This window comes from Siphateles boraxobius, unplaced genomic scaffold (assembly GCF_051911475.1).
Source record: "Siphateles boraxobius isolate OS27281-9 unplaced genomic scaffold, OSU_SipBor_1 86, whole genome shotgun sequence".
Lineage (NCBI taxonomy): Eukaryota > Metazoa > Chordata > Actinopteri > Cypriniformes > Leuciscidae > Siphateles > Siphateles boraxobius.
In genome coordinates, this window is record NW_027509215.1 from 5,720,220 (window position 1) to 5,733,481 (window position 13,262).

Sequence of the window (13,262 nt, forward strand, 5' to 3'; positions counted from 1 at the left end):
GAGAGTATTGACTGAAGTCAATTACAACGCTTAATGATTCAGAATGTAAGACAAATTTAATGTTTTTCTTTTTTAAATCTCTCTTTAATCATCTCTAATGGCCAATTTATTTCCAAATATATGCAAACACACAAAGACAATAAAAATAAGTAATGGCCTTATAACAAAAAGAACTGACTAATAATGATGCATAACCTCTGTAAACTTGGTGCAACTAGCATAGAATTTTTAGACTTCAGCTTTAAAGTACTCAAAGCAAAAATATCCATTTACTTAAGTGGTTTCCACAAAAAGATGTAAAAAGGAGACCTCACCTGATCAACCTCGCCCTGGGTAATAGGTTGGGTCTGAAAGCGGGCATTGGCCCTACGCTGGCGTGTGTCCGAGCGGGGTCCGTTTGCTGATTGGCCAGAGGGTTGCGACAAGCGATTGAATAATGCCATCTTCTCAGCCAGGCTTAGTGCTGATAGGTCCGGTTCATTAGGCCCCAAGCCCTCTTCTCCTGCAACCGCCTCCTTTGAAACATCATCTTTCTCCTGCTCATGTTGGGCCGATCCATGTGCTGATGATGCCTGCAAACTGGGAGGAGAATTACAGGTTGTTTATGTGATAATAAAACACTGCACACAGAGACCAGACTGGCTGCTAACAAAATTGCACACAAAACGATTCATAAACAATTATAGTTACTATCACAGTGTGTATCACAGTTACTATCCTAGTTTGTGCATTTGCTTATCCAAACCTGTCTTTAAGACTCAGTCATCAAGCAGAGCAATATGATTTTACACATTAAATAGTCAGCTGTCCATAAATGACACTCATAAAGGTTACTCTTGAAGGGATGTTTCATTATTCTGTTACACCTAATAAAGAATAACTAATTAGCTAAATAGTTGTACACAGAAAGTAACGTTAGATACTTCTATTAAAAGAATTCCAACGGTTTCCAATCTCTCTCTCTCTCTCTCTCTCTCTCTCTCTCTCTCTCTCTCTCTCTCATTTTAAAATATTTATAATTTTATTATTAATTCATTCATTTTTAAAAAATACCTATGATAATAAATAAGTATTATATATAATACTCATCTTTTAAGCATAAACTTGACTTAATCTTGTCAGTATAGTAGCATTTAGATCAAAGCCAACAAATACGGACTAACAAGAACAAGAGATTCATCAAAAAAGATTAATGGGATCTGTATAAGTGTAACTGTACAGACAATTGCAAGAACTTAGTAAACATGTACTTAATAAATCTGTGAAAATAATGTTGTAAGTTTCACCTTTTGAATTGAAGCCATTGTTTCAATCTATACAAGGTTTAAAAAAGACATACGACTCAAATGCATTGATGTTGTGTTCTTGTACTTAATTTGAGTGAAACGTTATTTTTTTTATTTGTTTGTCCTTTGTTCTAGTTTAAGGTAATCTCCTCCTCTGTCACTTTCCTAAAAGTCTTCTTGACAGATGGGTGACACCGCTGACATTTGGGTGTGCATGAAGAATGCAGAATGTGTTTTGCTGCTAACCATGTGACTATTTACAGCTAATCTGGGTGACTGACCACACGCTGATGTAGACACCCAAAACATCTGCACATGCTCACACACATTAATATACTCTTCCTTTTTCATAGACACAGGCACATGCTCACATTACAAAATTGAGGAACTGCATAACCCCATAATTGCATGCCAGACATTCTCTTTTCACACTCCCAACTGCAATTTAAAACAGCGCCTGAACATAAAATCCACCAGCAGATGGCGCACTGTCACATAAACATTCCCATTGAGACATTTTTGAGAATTAATTGAATAATCCAACACACCAGAATGAATGAACCATTTAGTTAGACTCTTTCTTTCAAGTATGGTATGTATTCTCTATTAATATGCAATCATGCTGTAAAAAAACATGTCTGTAAAAAGCCCAAGTTAAGCAATGAACAAAGTAGGAAACAGCATGTAGACAACAATCCCTAAATTATGAAGCATACACAGAAAAGTATACAAAATAAAATAAAGCATTTAAATGATACCTCAAGGTAGTCATGGAAGTGCTGACTACGGCCGGACTGGGGATTCTGGGAGCAGTGGTTTGAACAGTGATGACTTGGGAAGGGGGAGCAGGGGAACTTTAGAGGAGGACAAAACAACAGGAATGAAGGGAACAAGAATTATTGCAAAAGAAGGGGTGATGAAGTGGTCAGTGATGGGTATATATTTGAATGGAACAGCTTATCCACAATAAAAAAGCTGTCACTATTTACTCATCCTCATGTTGTCGTACAGTATGCTGCAATTTGTGTTCTCGCAAAAAATCGAGAACAGGTACAAAAAATGAAAAATATATATATTTTTTAAGAGTTAGACATTATTTGTTGATATAACTTGCTTCTTCAAAATTCCCTTTGAGTTCCACAGAAAAAAACAACAGCATTCTGGTTTAGAATGACATGAAGGTGAGTAAACTGAATTAATAACTTCTGGCAAAACTATTTCTTTAAAACAAACATTTTAATGAGGAAAATTTGAAAGCTACTGATCCCGATCTGAATTCTGACTTGTGATGCAGTCTGAATCATAATCACACAGTGTTCGTTTGTTGGCCAGAGGAGAACTGGCTTGGTTTCTGCCAAGGAAGTTGACTTGACTTAAAATAGCAGGTAAAATTGAATGATATGAAAAACCAGATCCTTTACATCACAAAAAGTATGAAATTACTTACGTAGCGGCAATGACAACTTCCTCTGATGTGACGGGCTGTGTCCGTGAACGATCCTGCACTCGTCTGAGTCTCCGCTCAACCGCAGCATTGCGTGACCGAGGTTTGGGTACACCTCCGTCTGAAGTCCTCTCCAGCTCCTGTCACAAAGAAAAAAAATGTTATGGCTATACATACAAAGGTAATATTAACTGCATTAACTAACTAAATATATAAACAAATATATTCAATATTGTTTTTGTAGCCGTTAGTTACATGTGATATTTCATATTCAGCAAATTAAGTATGTACAGAGAGCTGATACCCTGAAAAGAGACCTCTTGGCAGCCACGCTCATTTTAGCTCGTTCATCCATTTTTTCCTCATCCACTACACAAAAGAGAGGGTTAAGTTACTCAATATTAACTGTTTTTATAGAAATGGTGTGTAAAATCATGACTTTGGCCAAATCACAGCTGCTGATATTAGGTAAAACAGTTTGTTTGATCTTGCTTAAATTTTGACTCACATTCTCCATGTTGATGCTCTGGACTAAGATGGGACCTGAAGATAGAAGAAAAAACAGCACAAAAATAACTGACCCTGATGATTCAACTGGTGTAATATGACTAATGGCGCTTTTCCACTGCATGGTACGGTACGGTTTGGTTCGGTACGGCATGCTTTGGCGCTTTTCCACTGCATGGTACGGTACAGTACGGCTCGCTTCGGCTCGCTTTAAATGGTACCACCTCTGTTGAGGTTCCAAGCGTACCGTACCGATACTAAAATGTGACGTGGAAGAACTGTAGATCACTGATTTGTCAGACAGACAGAATCGTCACTACCAGCGTCATTGTATTTGCGAGACATCAAACCCGCTAGATTTAAATAGCCAGTAACAGCCTCCAATGTTTTAAAACTACTTGCTTGACTTGCTTGAAGAAAAAAAACTTCCAAAAAAGAAATGGCTGAATCGTGGTCAGTGGACGAGAAGCGCAGAAGTTCCTCTTGTTAGTTGCCGAGGAGCGGATAAACTATAACGATAAGTCATAATCCCACCCACTTTGAAGCGGTACTAACTGCAGTGGAAAAGCAACCGAGCTAAAGCGAACCGAGCCGTGCCGCGTCGCGCCGAGTCGTACCACGCAATGGAAAAGCGAAGCGAGGCGAACCGTGCCGCGCCTAGCCGAACCGTACTGAGCCGTACCATGCAGTGGAGAAGCGTCATAAAGAGAAGAAAAATTAACTACATACTGTAGCCAGAAAAAATGCACATTACAGATACTGACTAAACCTTTCAAAAACGCTTTAATAAATTCTGAAGTAGCATATTTTTTAAAATACTGTAAAAGACTTGTGGTAAATTGTCTCTGTTTTATTCTCAACTAATAATAAATTGGTGGTTTCAGTGCAACAGATGATTTCCTGTTTCACTGTACCTATCAGACTCCAGCCTTTCGGCTGATGTAATTGGCTGGGTTCTAAACCTCTCAGATGACTTCCTGTCATCACCGGGGGAAATATAACGTCTGGGCCGACGTGCTCCTCTCTCACGGTCACTGCTGACAACTGGATCAGTCTCCATGGGAACCTGGTCAACTTTAGACTCCCTTTAGACAGGAAAGATTAGACAGGAAAGATTGTCTTAATAAAAGTAACTTTCAGAAATAGTTGGGTACAGAGACTCTAAAGCAAAATTAGCAAGATAACACCCCCGCCCCCCCCCCCCCAAGACATTTTTGTCAACAAGAAAATTGTCATGCACACACAAAAGTCTTAGGGCCCTTTAGGGGCTCCATAACAAGAAACAAGAAAATTGTCATGCACACACAAAAGTCTTAGGGCCCTTTAGGGGCTCGATAACAAGTTAGTCGAGAGTCACAAATCAAAAACACTAATCCAAATCCCTCATATTTCAGACTACTTAAACTGAGCAATACATCAACAAGTCAATCAAATCAACAAATCACACAATCAATTTTATTTAGTAAGGATAATCATGCATTTGATGAAGACAGAACCAGTTGATTGGATGTGTGGTAAAGTTTCAGCAATTACAAATTAAACTACTGAACGAACAGCAGCATACAGTTGAGGCATTGCATTAACAAAGCAGAACTTTACATCCAAAAGAAAGGGTTATTACTTGAAGGTTAGTGGGTTTAATCATAATTTGTGACAAAATATTGACTTAGCATGCTGACAGGCAAGTCCACGTACAGCTCAGGTCTGTGTCCAGAAGCATTCTCCAGGTAGGAATGTCTCAGCTTTGCCACAGAAACTCTTGTGTCCAAGGTGCCCATTTCACCATTGGCCACAGCACCAGGCTCCTTAGTATGAAGCCCAGGACCCATCACTATGGCAGACTCTCGACTGGCAGCACGCTCAAGAGTTCTCAATGCAGCAGACCGCTGAGTTACTCCAATATCTGACATGGAGCGGATTCGTGCCTTCGGCCTGAGGTCACATGCATCCTGACTCACGCGATGTTGAGCTTGTGGGAGGGAGGAACCTTTCTGCAAGTACCCTCCAACTTCCCCCAACATATTGTGTGGAAAATGCTGTTCAGTGGTTTGCTGTACCTGTGTGGGAGTGGTGTCCATACCTTCAGATAGTTGTGGGTTATACCTCTGGTTTCCTTTCTCACGTCCTTCAAACTGATCATCTGGCTGGCCCATTCGATGCACTCCTTGCGCTTCCCATTCATCCAACAGGCCAATTGTACGTATTCTACGTCCCTCCCAATCATCTTCGGATTGGCTTATCCTTCTTCGTCTGACTTGCCCTTCCTCGTTCTCTGACAGATTGATCCGTTGTCTTCTACCATGTCCTTCTACCACTTCTTTTTGCAGGAACCTTTGGCCTTCTTGCTCCTGTACCTCCTGACTGATTCTATTATCACCCGGTACCAGTGGTTCAACAGACTGTTCAGCTTGGCCTTTTCTTTGATCAACTTCCCATTCTCTTTCTTTGAATTTGTCAACCTTCCTGACACATCCTTGCTCCATCCCCTCTAACTGGTTAATGCTCCAATTATCTTGACCCTCCTCCTTTTTAATACCACTCCTTTGCTTGTTTTCTTCTCTTTGACCAATCTTCCTTACACTACGTCCCACATCTTCACCTGTCCAACTGTTCTTTGTGTCATTATCTACCTCCCTTTCCTTAGATTGTCTGTTCCTTCGGTCAACAAGCCCTTCTCTGTCATTTACTAGACCAATTTCACCTGTTATTGTGCCCTCTTCCATCTGAGCCATTCCTCTTCCATCAGGCCCTTCTCTTCCTTCCAAATGGTGCAACTTTCTTCCACCTCTGTCCTCTGTCTCCTCTGACTGGCTAATCCTTAAAATTCTTTGACTTTCCAAAACTTCATCAGTTTGTCCACGCATTGGATCATCCACACTTTTTTGTCTGCGGCGGATCTCTGAGGGTAGCACAGCCTTTCTGCTCCTAAGTAGCCCTTCTGAAGGTGGATGTACCCTGGATGCTGATCGACCCTCTCTGTGAATGGGCTGAATATAATCAGCACTGGGACGCCATCTTGTCTCTTCACCCTCTTTTCCAGTAGATATTGAACCAGGTGAGGCCAAGCATCCTTTGTGATCCAGCATCTCAGACATGCCAAGTGGAGGTCCAGGCACAGGGTGAGCTACATGAGCATTTGAAGGTGGGGATAGATGGCTAGATGCATGGGAAGGACCAGAGTGGACAATTTGTCCATAGGCTGGAGGTAATGCCTGGACTGTACCATACTGCAAAGGTTTGCTGTGACCATAATGCCTATGTGACGGACGTAATTGTGAGGTGTGTTCATATTCATGTAGAGGCTTCTGAGTAGTTGAATGTGCTTGATCTGGTTGTTGAGAGTCCCGATCCAAAGGCACTGGTTGAAGGATAGCCCGATACTTTTGTACAGGTGGTGGGGCATCTCTGCGACCAGGTAATGGCTGCTGGATGTCTTTGTATGCTGGGCGTGGTTGTTGTGTCATTTGTGTCAGTTGTTGAGCATATTGACCATCTCGCCTTGGTAGGGATTGCCTGATTTTCCCAAATCCAGGCTGATGACCCATGGTGCTAGGGTGTACACCAGGAATCTGTTCATAGTTTGGGGGCTCAGCACTTTGAGCACGCTGATGAATTCCCATTTCACTTGAAGGTATGTGTTGAAAGGCAGGTGAATCCATACTGTGATTGCGCTGGAATCGTGGCCGCTCTGCACTATGTGCCCTTTGTTGATGGGCATCTGCTAGTTGACTCGGTTGTTGGCTTGGGGGTTCAGTGCTCCGTGTTCGCGGCTGGTTAGCAGATTGAGGTCGTGGAGCCAAATATTGAGGGGCAACTGCTGGATGACGTCTTACAGAGGATGCATCTGGCCCTGAATCAGAAACCCTTCCTGAGATATCCTCCCTTGTCTGTCTCTCTCTTACTCGTATTCTTCATGAAGGGAGGAAAGAGAGGAATTAACATTCACCCAGTTCAAAGCATGACCTACTATCATTTTTAAGTAGAGATGCACGATATTTTGTTGATATGCCGATATTGTTGAATATGTTATCCTTTTGCTTGGAAACAACAAAATCTTTCCTGTGCACTTTCCTTAGAACTAAAACATTATTAAAGTTCCTTTTATAATGAGAAAACATTGAAAGCTTTGAAACTAACAATAATAAAATAAATCACTGCTGTTTTTAGATGCAGTTGTAACCTTAACATTTTATTTGTGGATTTAACATTTGTAGATGATCTACAGCAAAAGCAAAAAAATATTTTAGGCCCCGTTTACACCTGGTATTAAGATGCGTGTTGCGGCAAACCGCCCGTTGGCTCTCGTCACACGGGTATGAACGCTAGGTGAAGCTGGTTTCAATCAGCGTGGCACACACCTTGGGCTTTGAAATAGTGCTCGCACTGCTCATTTCATTGTGTACTATCGTGGACGCAGTAGAAACTATGGAACAAAGACTTTGATCTAAACTGCACAGGATCGCTTTGTATCTGAAGAGACTGCCAGTAAGAGGAAATGTCTATGCGTTGCACTATCTATGCACTAACACCTGCGTGTGGTGGCTTCATGTAAATGCGCATGTAATGGACTTGGTTAACTTAGTTGTTTATAATTGTTATTGTTATTTGTGATTAAAGGTATAGCTGAGGATTTTCTTTTTCCGGGTGGGTAGCCAATACTATTGGTCCACCTAAGTGTCAATCATTCTGGTGATATGTTTACGTAAGGCCATCGTACGTGCTCGTCCCTATGTAGTTTTCGCTTTCTGCGCATGCGCACTTTCAGGTGTATCATGTGTGATGAGTTACGGTTTCAGCCATTCCTTTGAAAATGGCTGAGGGTCGAAAGAGAAAAAATGTATGCGAAGTGTATGATAAGAAGAGAAAGACCGCAGAATATAGAAACAAGACCAGAGTGATTTTGGGTAAATATTTCACACGCTGGCGTGCGCTAAAAGCACAGGTTGGGCTTCCCACTGATGCCGCAGTCGCGAAGATTCTAGTAGACAGGTAAAGTTTGTCATGCTATTTGAAGAAATACATTTAAAATCACTGCTAGTAAAAGTTCATGTAAGCTATGATTAGCGATGCTAGCCCTGGCACAAGTCATGCACCGATTAGACACGGTAAACATCTCAATTTGTCTAAAGTAGCCGTATGACCAAATGGTATCACGCTGAAATATTCTAAAACCTTGTGTTTTCATTTTCGATAATTACAATGTGTTCACCATAGTATTTATTACACAAATGCAACAAGCTACTTCTCCATTGCATATCATGTCTTTAGTCCTCGATCACTCAACACGTTTAATAGGCGTTCCCTCTCGGGAGCAAATAGAGTGTTGCGTATGTGCATTTTAAAAAAAATTGGAAAGGGCGGGTCTTCTCTAAAATTCAAAAAAGATCCTCCGCTATACCTTTAAGTTAGTGTTTAAATAGAGCCTAAACGTGCAGTAGTGTTGACAGTAATTTTTAAAAAAGTCTATTATTCAGAAATAATTGATATATTCAATCTGCTAAAACTCATTTTCTGTCTAAAATTGACTGTCTTAAATATGTGTAACCAATTAATTGTTTAGAATATTTATCATGGTAAACATGGTTAAATTCTCTTCTAGTGAAAATACAAATCTGGTGATAAAAGCTAATTCTTTTAAAACTTACTTGCTATGGTGTAAAATAGTATTGTGGTCGGTTTACAGTCTTAAAATATGGGTTGGTGGTTACCTTACTAAATATGTGCCGAAATCAAAATCAAACTAGATTTGTGATTTTTTGACTGCAATTCAGAAACACAAGTATCTTAATGTTATTTGTGTATTTTACTTTTAATTGTATTAGTCTAACAAGTAGGCTTACAGCACCCTCTAAATAAATAAAGCTCCTCACCGGGCAGACATTAGGACCCGAGGGAGTTTGCTGCACAGGCTATTGACTGTATTGCACACATCATTCTGTACTTGCATTCTCAAATTCAGCGCGGCAATCCAAAAAATTGAATCTAATCACCATTCAGGCAAAAGTTTGCTTAAAAAATGACCACAGAGCAGATGTGGTCATATTGCTAGCACATGTGAGTTACTGCAGATGCATAATCAACATGTCTTATTATCGGCAAGGCATATCGGCATCGTTTTAAATCAGGCCGCTGTTTACATTTTAAGCCTTTATTTGCTGATAATATTGTGCATCCCTAATTTTGAGAGCTTAAAATAGTTTGTTCAGCTTTTTCCTGAAATCAATGTTAACCACACAGGGGGGATACCACCACCACCACCCCCAGCCCAAAAAACAAGCCAACATATTCTCTTTTCAGAATAAAATCCTGTCCAGTTATTTACTATCTTTTTGATAGACTAATATGAAATTATTAACAAGCTATCATGTCCTGGTAACCATTTATAGTTACTTGTAACCTTTTATTGATAACCTCTCAACCAGCACACAAATAAACTTCACCTTTTTTAATTTTATGAAGGGACAAATTGAAAAGGACTGAAGCCAAGGTTCATTGTTAGGAGCTGGTCATATTTTGGTGAGGAACAAAGGTCAGTGGTAAAAAAACACAGTGGATGCAGGGGGAGATTAAAAAGGGAACGGTTTGCCATCATCTATGGTGACTAGATGAAAGGGTCAAGGGGATGAAAACTAAGGTGTGCAAATGTATACTTCAGCGCATGGATTTCGTAGGACAAGGACAACTGTTGGAAAATGGAGTTAGTGGGTCAACTGAGGGAATTTAAAGGGTTACACTTCCACTCTGATACCTGGATGGCCAGTTGATTTGTGAGTATGTTTCACTGTCCATTTCTTTCCTGAGGGACCACTCACTCTGAGAAAGAGCTGCCAAGCTAAAGAACACAGAGGCCCAGATCCCAGTTATCACAGTAACAACACCATGACATTTACCACTATATTAAAACACACTCATGACTTCACCCATCCTAAATGAGATTCTAGAAGGGGACTATTGTAATGTCACAAATAAAACATCTATGTCCACAATCCTTGATTGTTTCCTCTCTTTCTGGATGTATAGTTATCTTGCCTGACTTTAGTTTTAAGGTTCTTCAACTAGTCTCTGACATCATTACTGCATTAAGGGCCTTCATTTAAGTATGATGATCTCATCAATCTGGACATTTTTCTCCTCAAGGGTTGTTTAGAGTTTCAGAGTTATGTAACACTCGATTAAAACATCTACCCGTACTTGGATATAAAATATAGTTTATCTCTTTATAAATTATTGTAGGGGTCTTCTATGGAAACAATCACTATGAGCTAATTAAGGGTTACTCTAGGTGACTTGTATTTTCAGGTTTACTGACAACAGGACAGGTTGTTTATTTTAAATAAAATAGGTATTACCTAGTAAAATTGCTTTTCTTCTCTGATGCTGAGATACATGTTATAAATGTCTGAAGTGAACCAATTACTGCCATACTAAGTAATGTTCATTTCTTGTCTCATGACTATGGATAGACTAAGCATTGAAACTAGGTGAAACAATGCAGTATCTTTCAGCAGAGCTTCAGAGTGAAATTCTTGCTGATGTCCAGTGAACAGTTCAACATACAGGTATTTCACCCCAGCTCTCTGACATGACTGCGAACCTGACTAAACATAAAAGCTGGTCCATTCAGCATTTTTACAAGGAGAATGTAAGAGCTTTAGGATTATCTGAGTGAGGCAAAAAACCTAAAGCATTAGTCCTTGTCGAAGTCACAAGTTTATCGGTATAGATAGATGATGGCAATTGTTAACCCTGTTGCATTTACTTGCTTTATAGGATGATTTCTAAAAATTAATCAAGCTGGGATCTCAAATCGCTTGTTTTATGCAGCATTCTTTGTAGAATATGTTGTAAATCCGTCTTTGTAAACCTGCAGTCCCTTAATTTTTCCAGAATTCATGTACCCATTATTTAACACGTTTTTATTCTAATAAAACCTCATTCCAAACTAGTCAAAATCTTATTTTATTGGACTTAAAGATCCCATCTTAAAAATCAAATTGGCAGTTTTGTGCAATTAGTCCATGTTTTTTTAACTTTGAGGCCATCGATGTGGTAGCTTTCATTCAAGCTAAATGTTAAAAAAGAGCAAGTCCTCTTATGTCCCGCACCAACTTGTTGTTTCAATAGGAAGTATGCCAACACAGGAAGATAATACGACGTCAATCAAAATCAGGGTCCTCAAACACTTTCTAAGATCCAGAACTCTGCAAACATACTCACCCCTGTCTGTTGAGGATATTTTGAGCTTGTTGCTCAATGAACAGGTCTCCAGGAGAGATGCCATATCGTGTTGTGGGCAACGAAGCTCTGCGTGCTGTTCTAGGAGAAATTGCCACCGTGACAACGGCAACACCCTTTGTTGGTTGGGCAGCTGTTGTTTCCATGGGAACTGGAGCTTCCTGTGGCCGTGGTTTCGGACTTCGATCAGGTGCTCGTCTATAATTTTCCAAGTTCATTGCCCTCTCTCTCTCTCGCTCGGCATCAAAGCCTGATGGAGGTGCAGAATCGGGGGCGGGGTCAGAAGGCATGAAGACCCGCCCTATGCCTGAACTGCTGTATTTAGACCTGCTGCTGCTTCGATCCCGCCCCTTATCTTGCTCTTGCAATGCCCCGCCCCGTGTTCTGCTTTCACCACGTCCCCTGTCAGGAGGAGCCCCTCTGTCCGACAAGTCAGACTCTCTCCGTGCACGTGTGTAGCGTGGCGTGTAATCCAGATCCACCTCCTGGTCGAGGAGGATTCCGTAACGTTCTGATAATTGTCGTCGCCGTTCAGCTTTGTAGCGTGCGATCCGCTCCGCTTTAGAGCTGAGGCTGGCTGCGTCAGACCCTGCTGGGGTAAAGCCTATCGGGTCAGGATTGGCGGACGACTGTGGATCTGGACGTGTCCGACCTCTGGATTGCCGCTCTGGAGCTTCCATCTCATCACGACTGTAGCGCCGCACTGTAGAGAGGCAAACAGAGAGTGAGAGGACATCAACATTCATTGTATTCACAGCGCACAATTAATTTTATTAAATTTTTAATTTTTAAACATTTTTTTTTTACTTCTGAAGAATGTGTGATCAATGCCAGGGCATTGATATAGTATTCTGAGTGTTTTTTTAGTGTGTTGTTGTTGGTATCAAGGTTGTAATGGGTGATTCCTTACTGATCCAAAATTCTATGATACTATGGCCACTAGATATGACTTAGGCTTTTTGTTCAATGCATTTTTTCAGCTGTTACATTGTCCGCCAGGTTTCAGGTTACTAATAAAAGTTATAGCACACCTCTTCTTCTATGTGCCGAAGTTTAAAGGGGTTTGTCAAAATAACAGAACAACACATAGAAATAGTAATAGTGTATCTTGCCATAGTTGTCCACTGTATATCGTATGCTTACAGAAATAAATAAATTGTGATGTCTTACCCAGAGTGCCTGGATCGCTAGGATCTGAAGCACGTGTGTAGCGTGGTTTGTCCTCCTCCAGTAGCCGATTAGTCACAAGGCCGGCTGTGTGTTGCATGTTTGTAGCAAGAGCAGATGGAACATCAGATTCAATCCCCTCCAACCTTCTTGCTATCCTCTCTTTCCTGCATGATTTATGTAGTGTTTGAGTTAACACAACATTCTGGAAAACTGAGAGGCTAAGACTGACAGTGCTTTCCATAAAGTAATAATGCAACAGTAACTAAGTTACTTAAAAAAAAAATTATATATATATTTTTGTAATTGTAACATTCCTTAAAACAGACTATATGAGTTTTCAAAAGCATTCTGTCATTGTACATCTATGCATTTGGCAGATGCGTTTATGCAAAGCAACTTCCATTGGATTCAAGGTATGCATTTTATCAGTTCATGCATTCAATGGGAATCGAACCCATGACCTTTGCATTGCTAACACCATACTCAACTGTTTGAGCTATAGATATGCCTTTTAATTTTAACATGCATTGCATAGAAAACTTTTGGGAGACCAAATGTACCTGTTCATTTCGGGATGACTTCTGATCGTGGTTTCAAATTGCTTCCTTAGCTCTGAAACT

General features: G+C 40.4%; 1 protein-coding gene across 24 annotated transcripts in view; it reads right to left on the reverse strand.

The window, feature by feature from the left end:
• svilb (supervillin b) overlaps nucleotides 1–13,262 on the reverse strand; it is an 81,233-nt gene that overhangs the window by 35,410 nt on the left and 32,561 nt on the right. For 13 of the 24 annotated variants that reach the window (XM_077222285.1, XM_077222287.1, XM_077222286.1 and 10 more), the window contains 11 exons: nucleotides 13,203–13,260; nucleotides 12,643–12,806; nucleotides 11,455–12,175; nucleotides 9,986–10,069; nucleotides 4,933–7,146; nucleotides 4,152–4,322; nucleotides 3,239–3,273; nucleotides 3,035–3,099; nucleotides 2,734–2,870; nucleotides 2,045–2,140; nucleotides 315–579 (listed from right to left, as the gene is read on the reverse strand). In XM_077222285.1, coding sequence (XP_077078400.1) covers nucleotides 315–579; nucleotides 2,045–2,140; nucleotides 2,734–2,870; nucleotides 3,035–3,099; nucleotides 3,239–3,273; nucleotides 4,152–4,322; nucleotides 4,933–7,146; nucleotides 9,986–10,069; nucleotides 11,455–12,175; nucleotides 12,643–12,806; nucleotides 13,203–13,210 — 3,960 coding nt within the window. In that variant the 5' untranslated portion in view covers nucleotides 13,211–13,260. The remainder of the gene's footprint in view (nucleotides 1–314; nucleotides 580–2,044; nucleotides 2,141–2,733; nucleotides 2,871–3,034; nucleotides 3,100–3,238; nucleotides 3,274–4,151; nucleotides 4,323–4,932; nucleotides 7,147–9,985; nucleotides 10,070–11,454; nucleotides 12,176–12,642; nucleotides 12,807–13,202; nucleotides 13,261–13,262) is intronic. The other 11 variants (XM_077222291.1, XM_077222288.1, XM_077222290.1 and 8 more) reach the window with 3 other exon arrangements.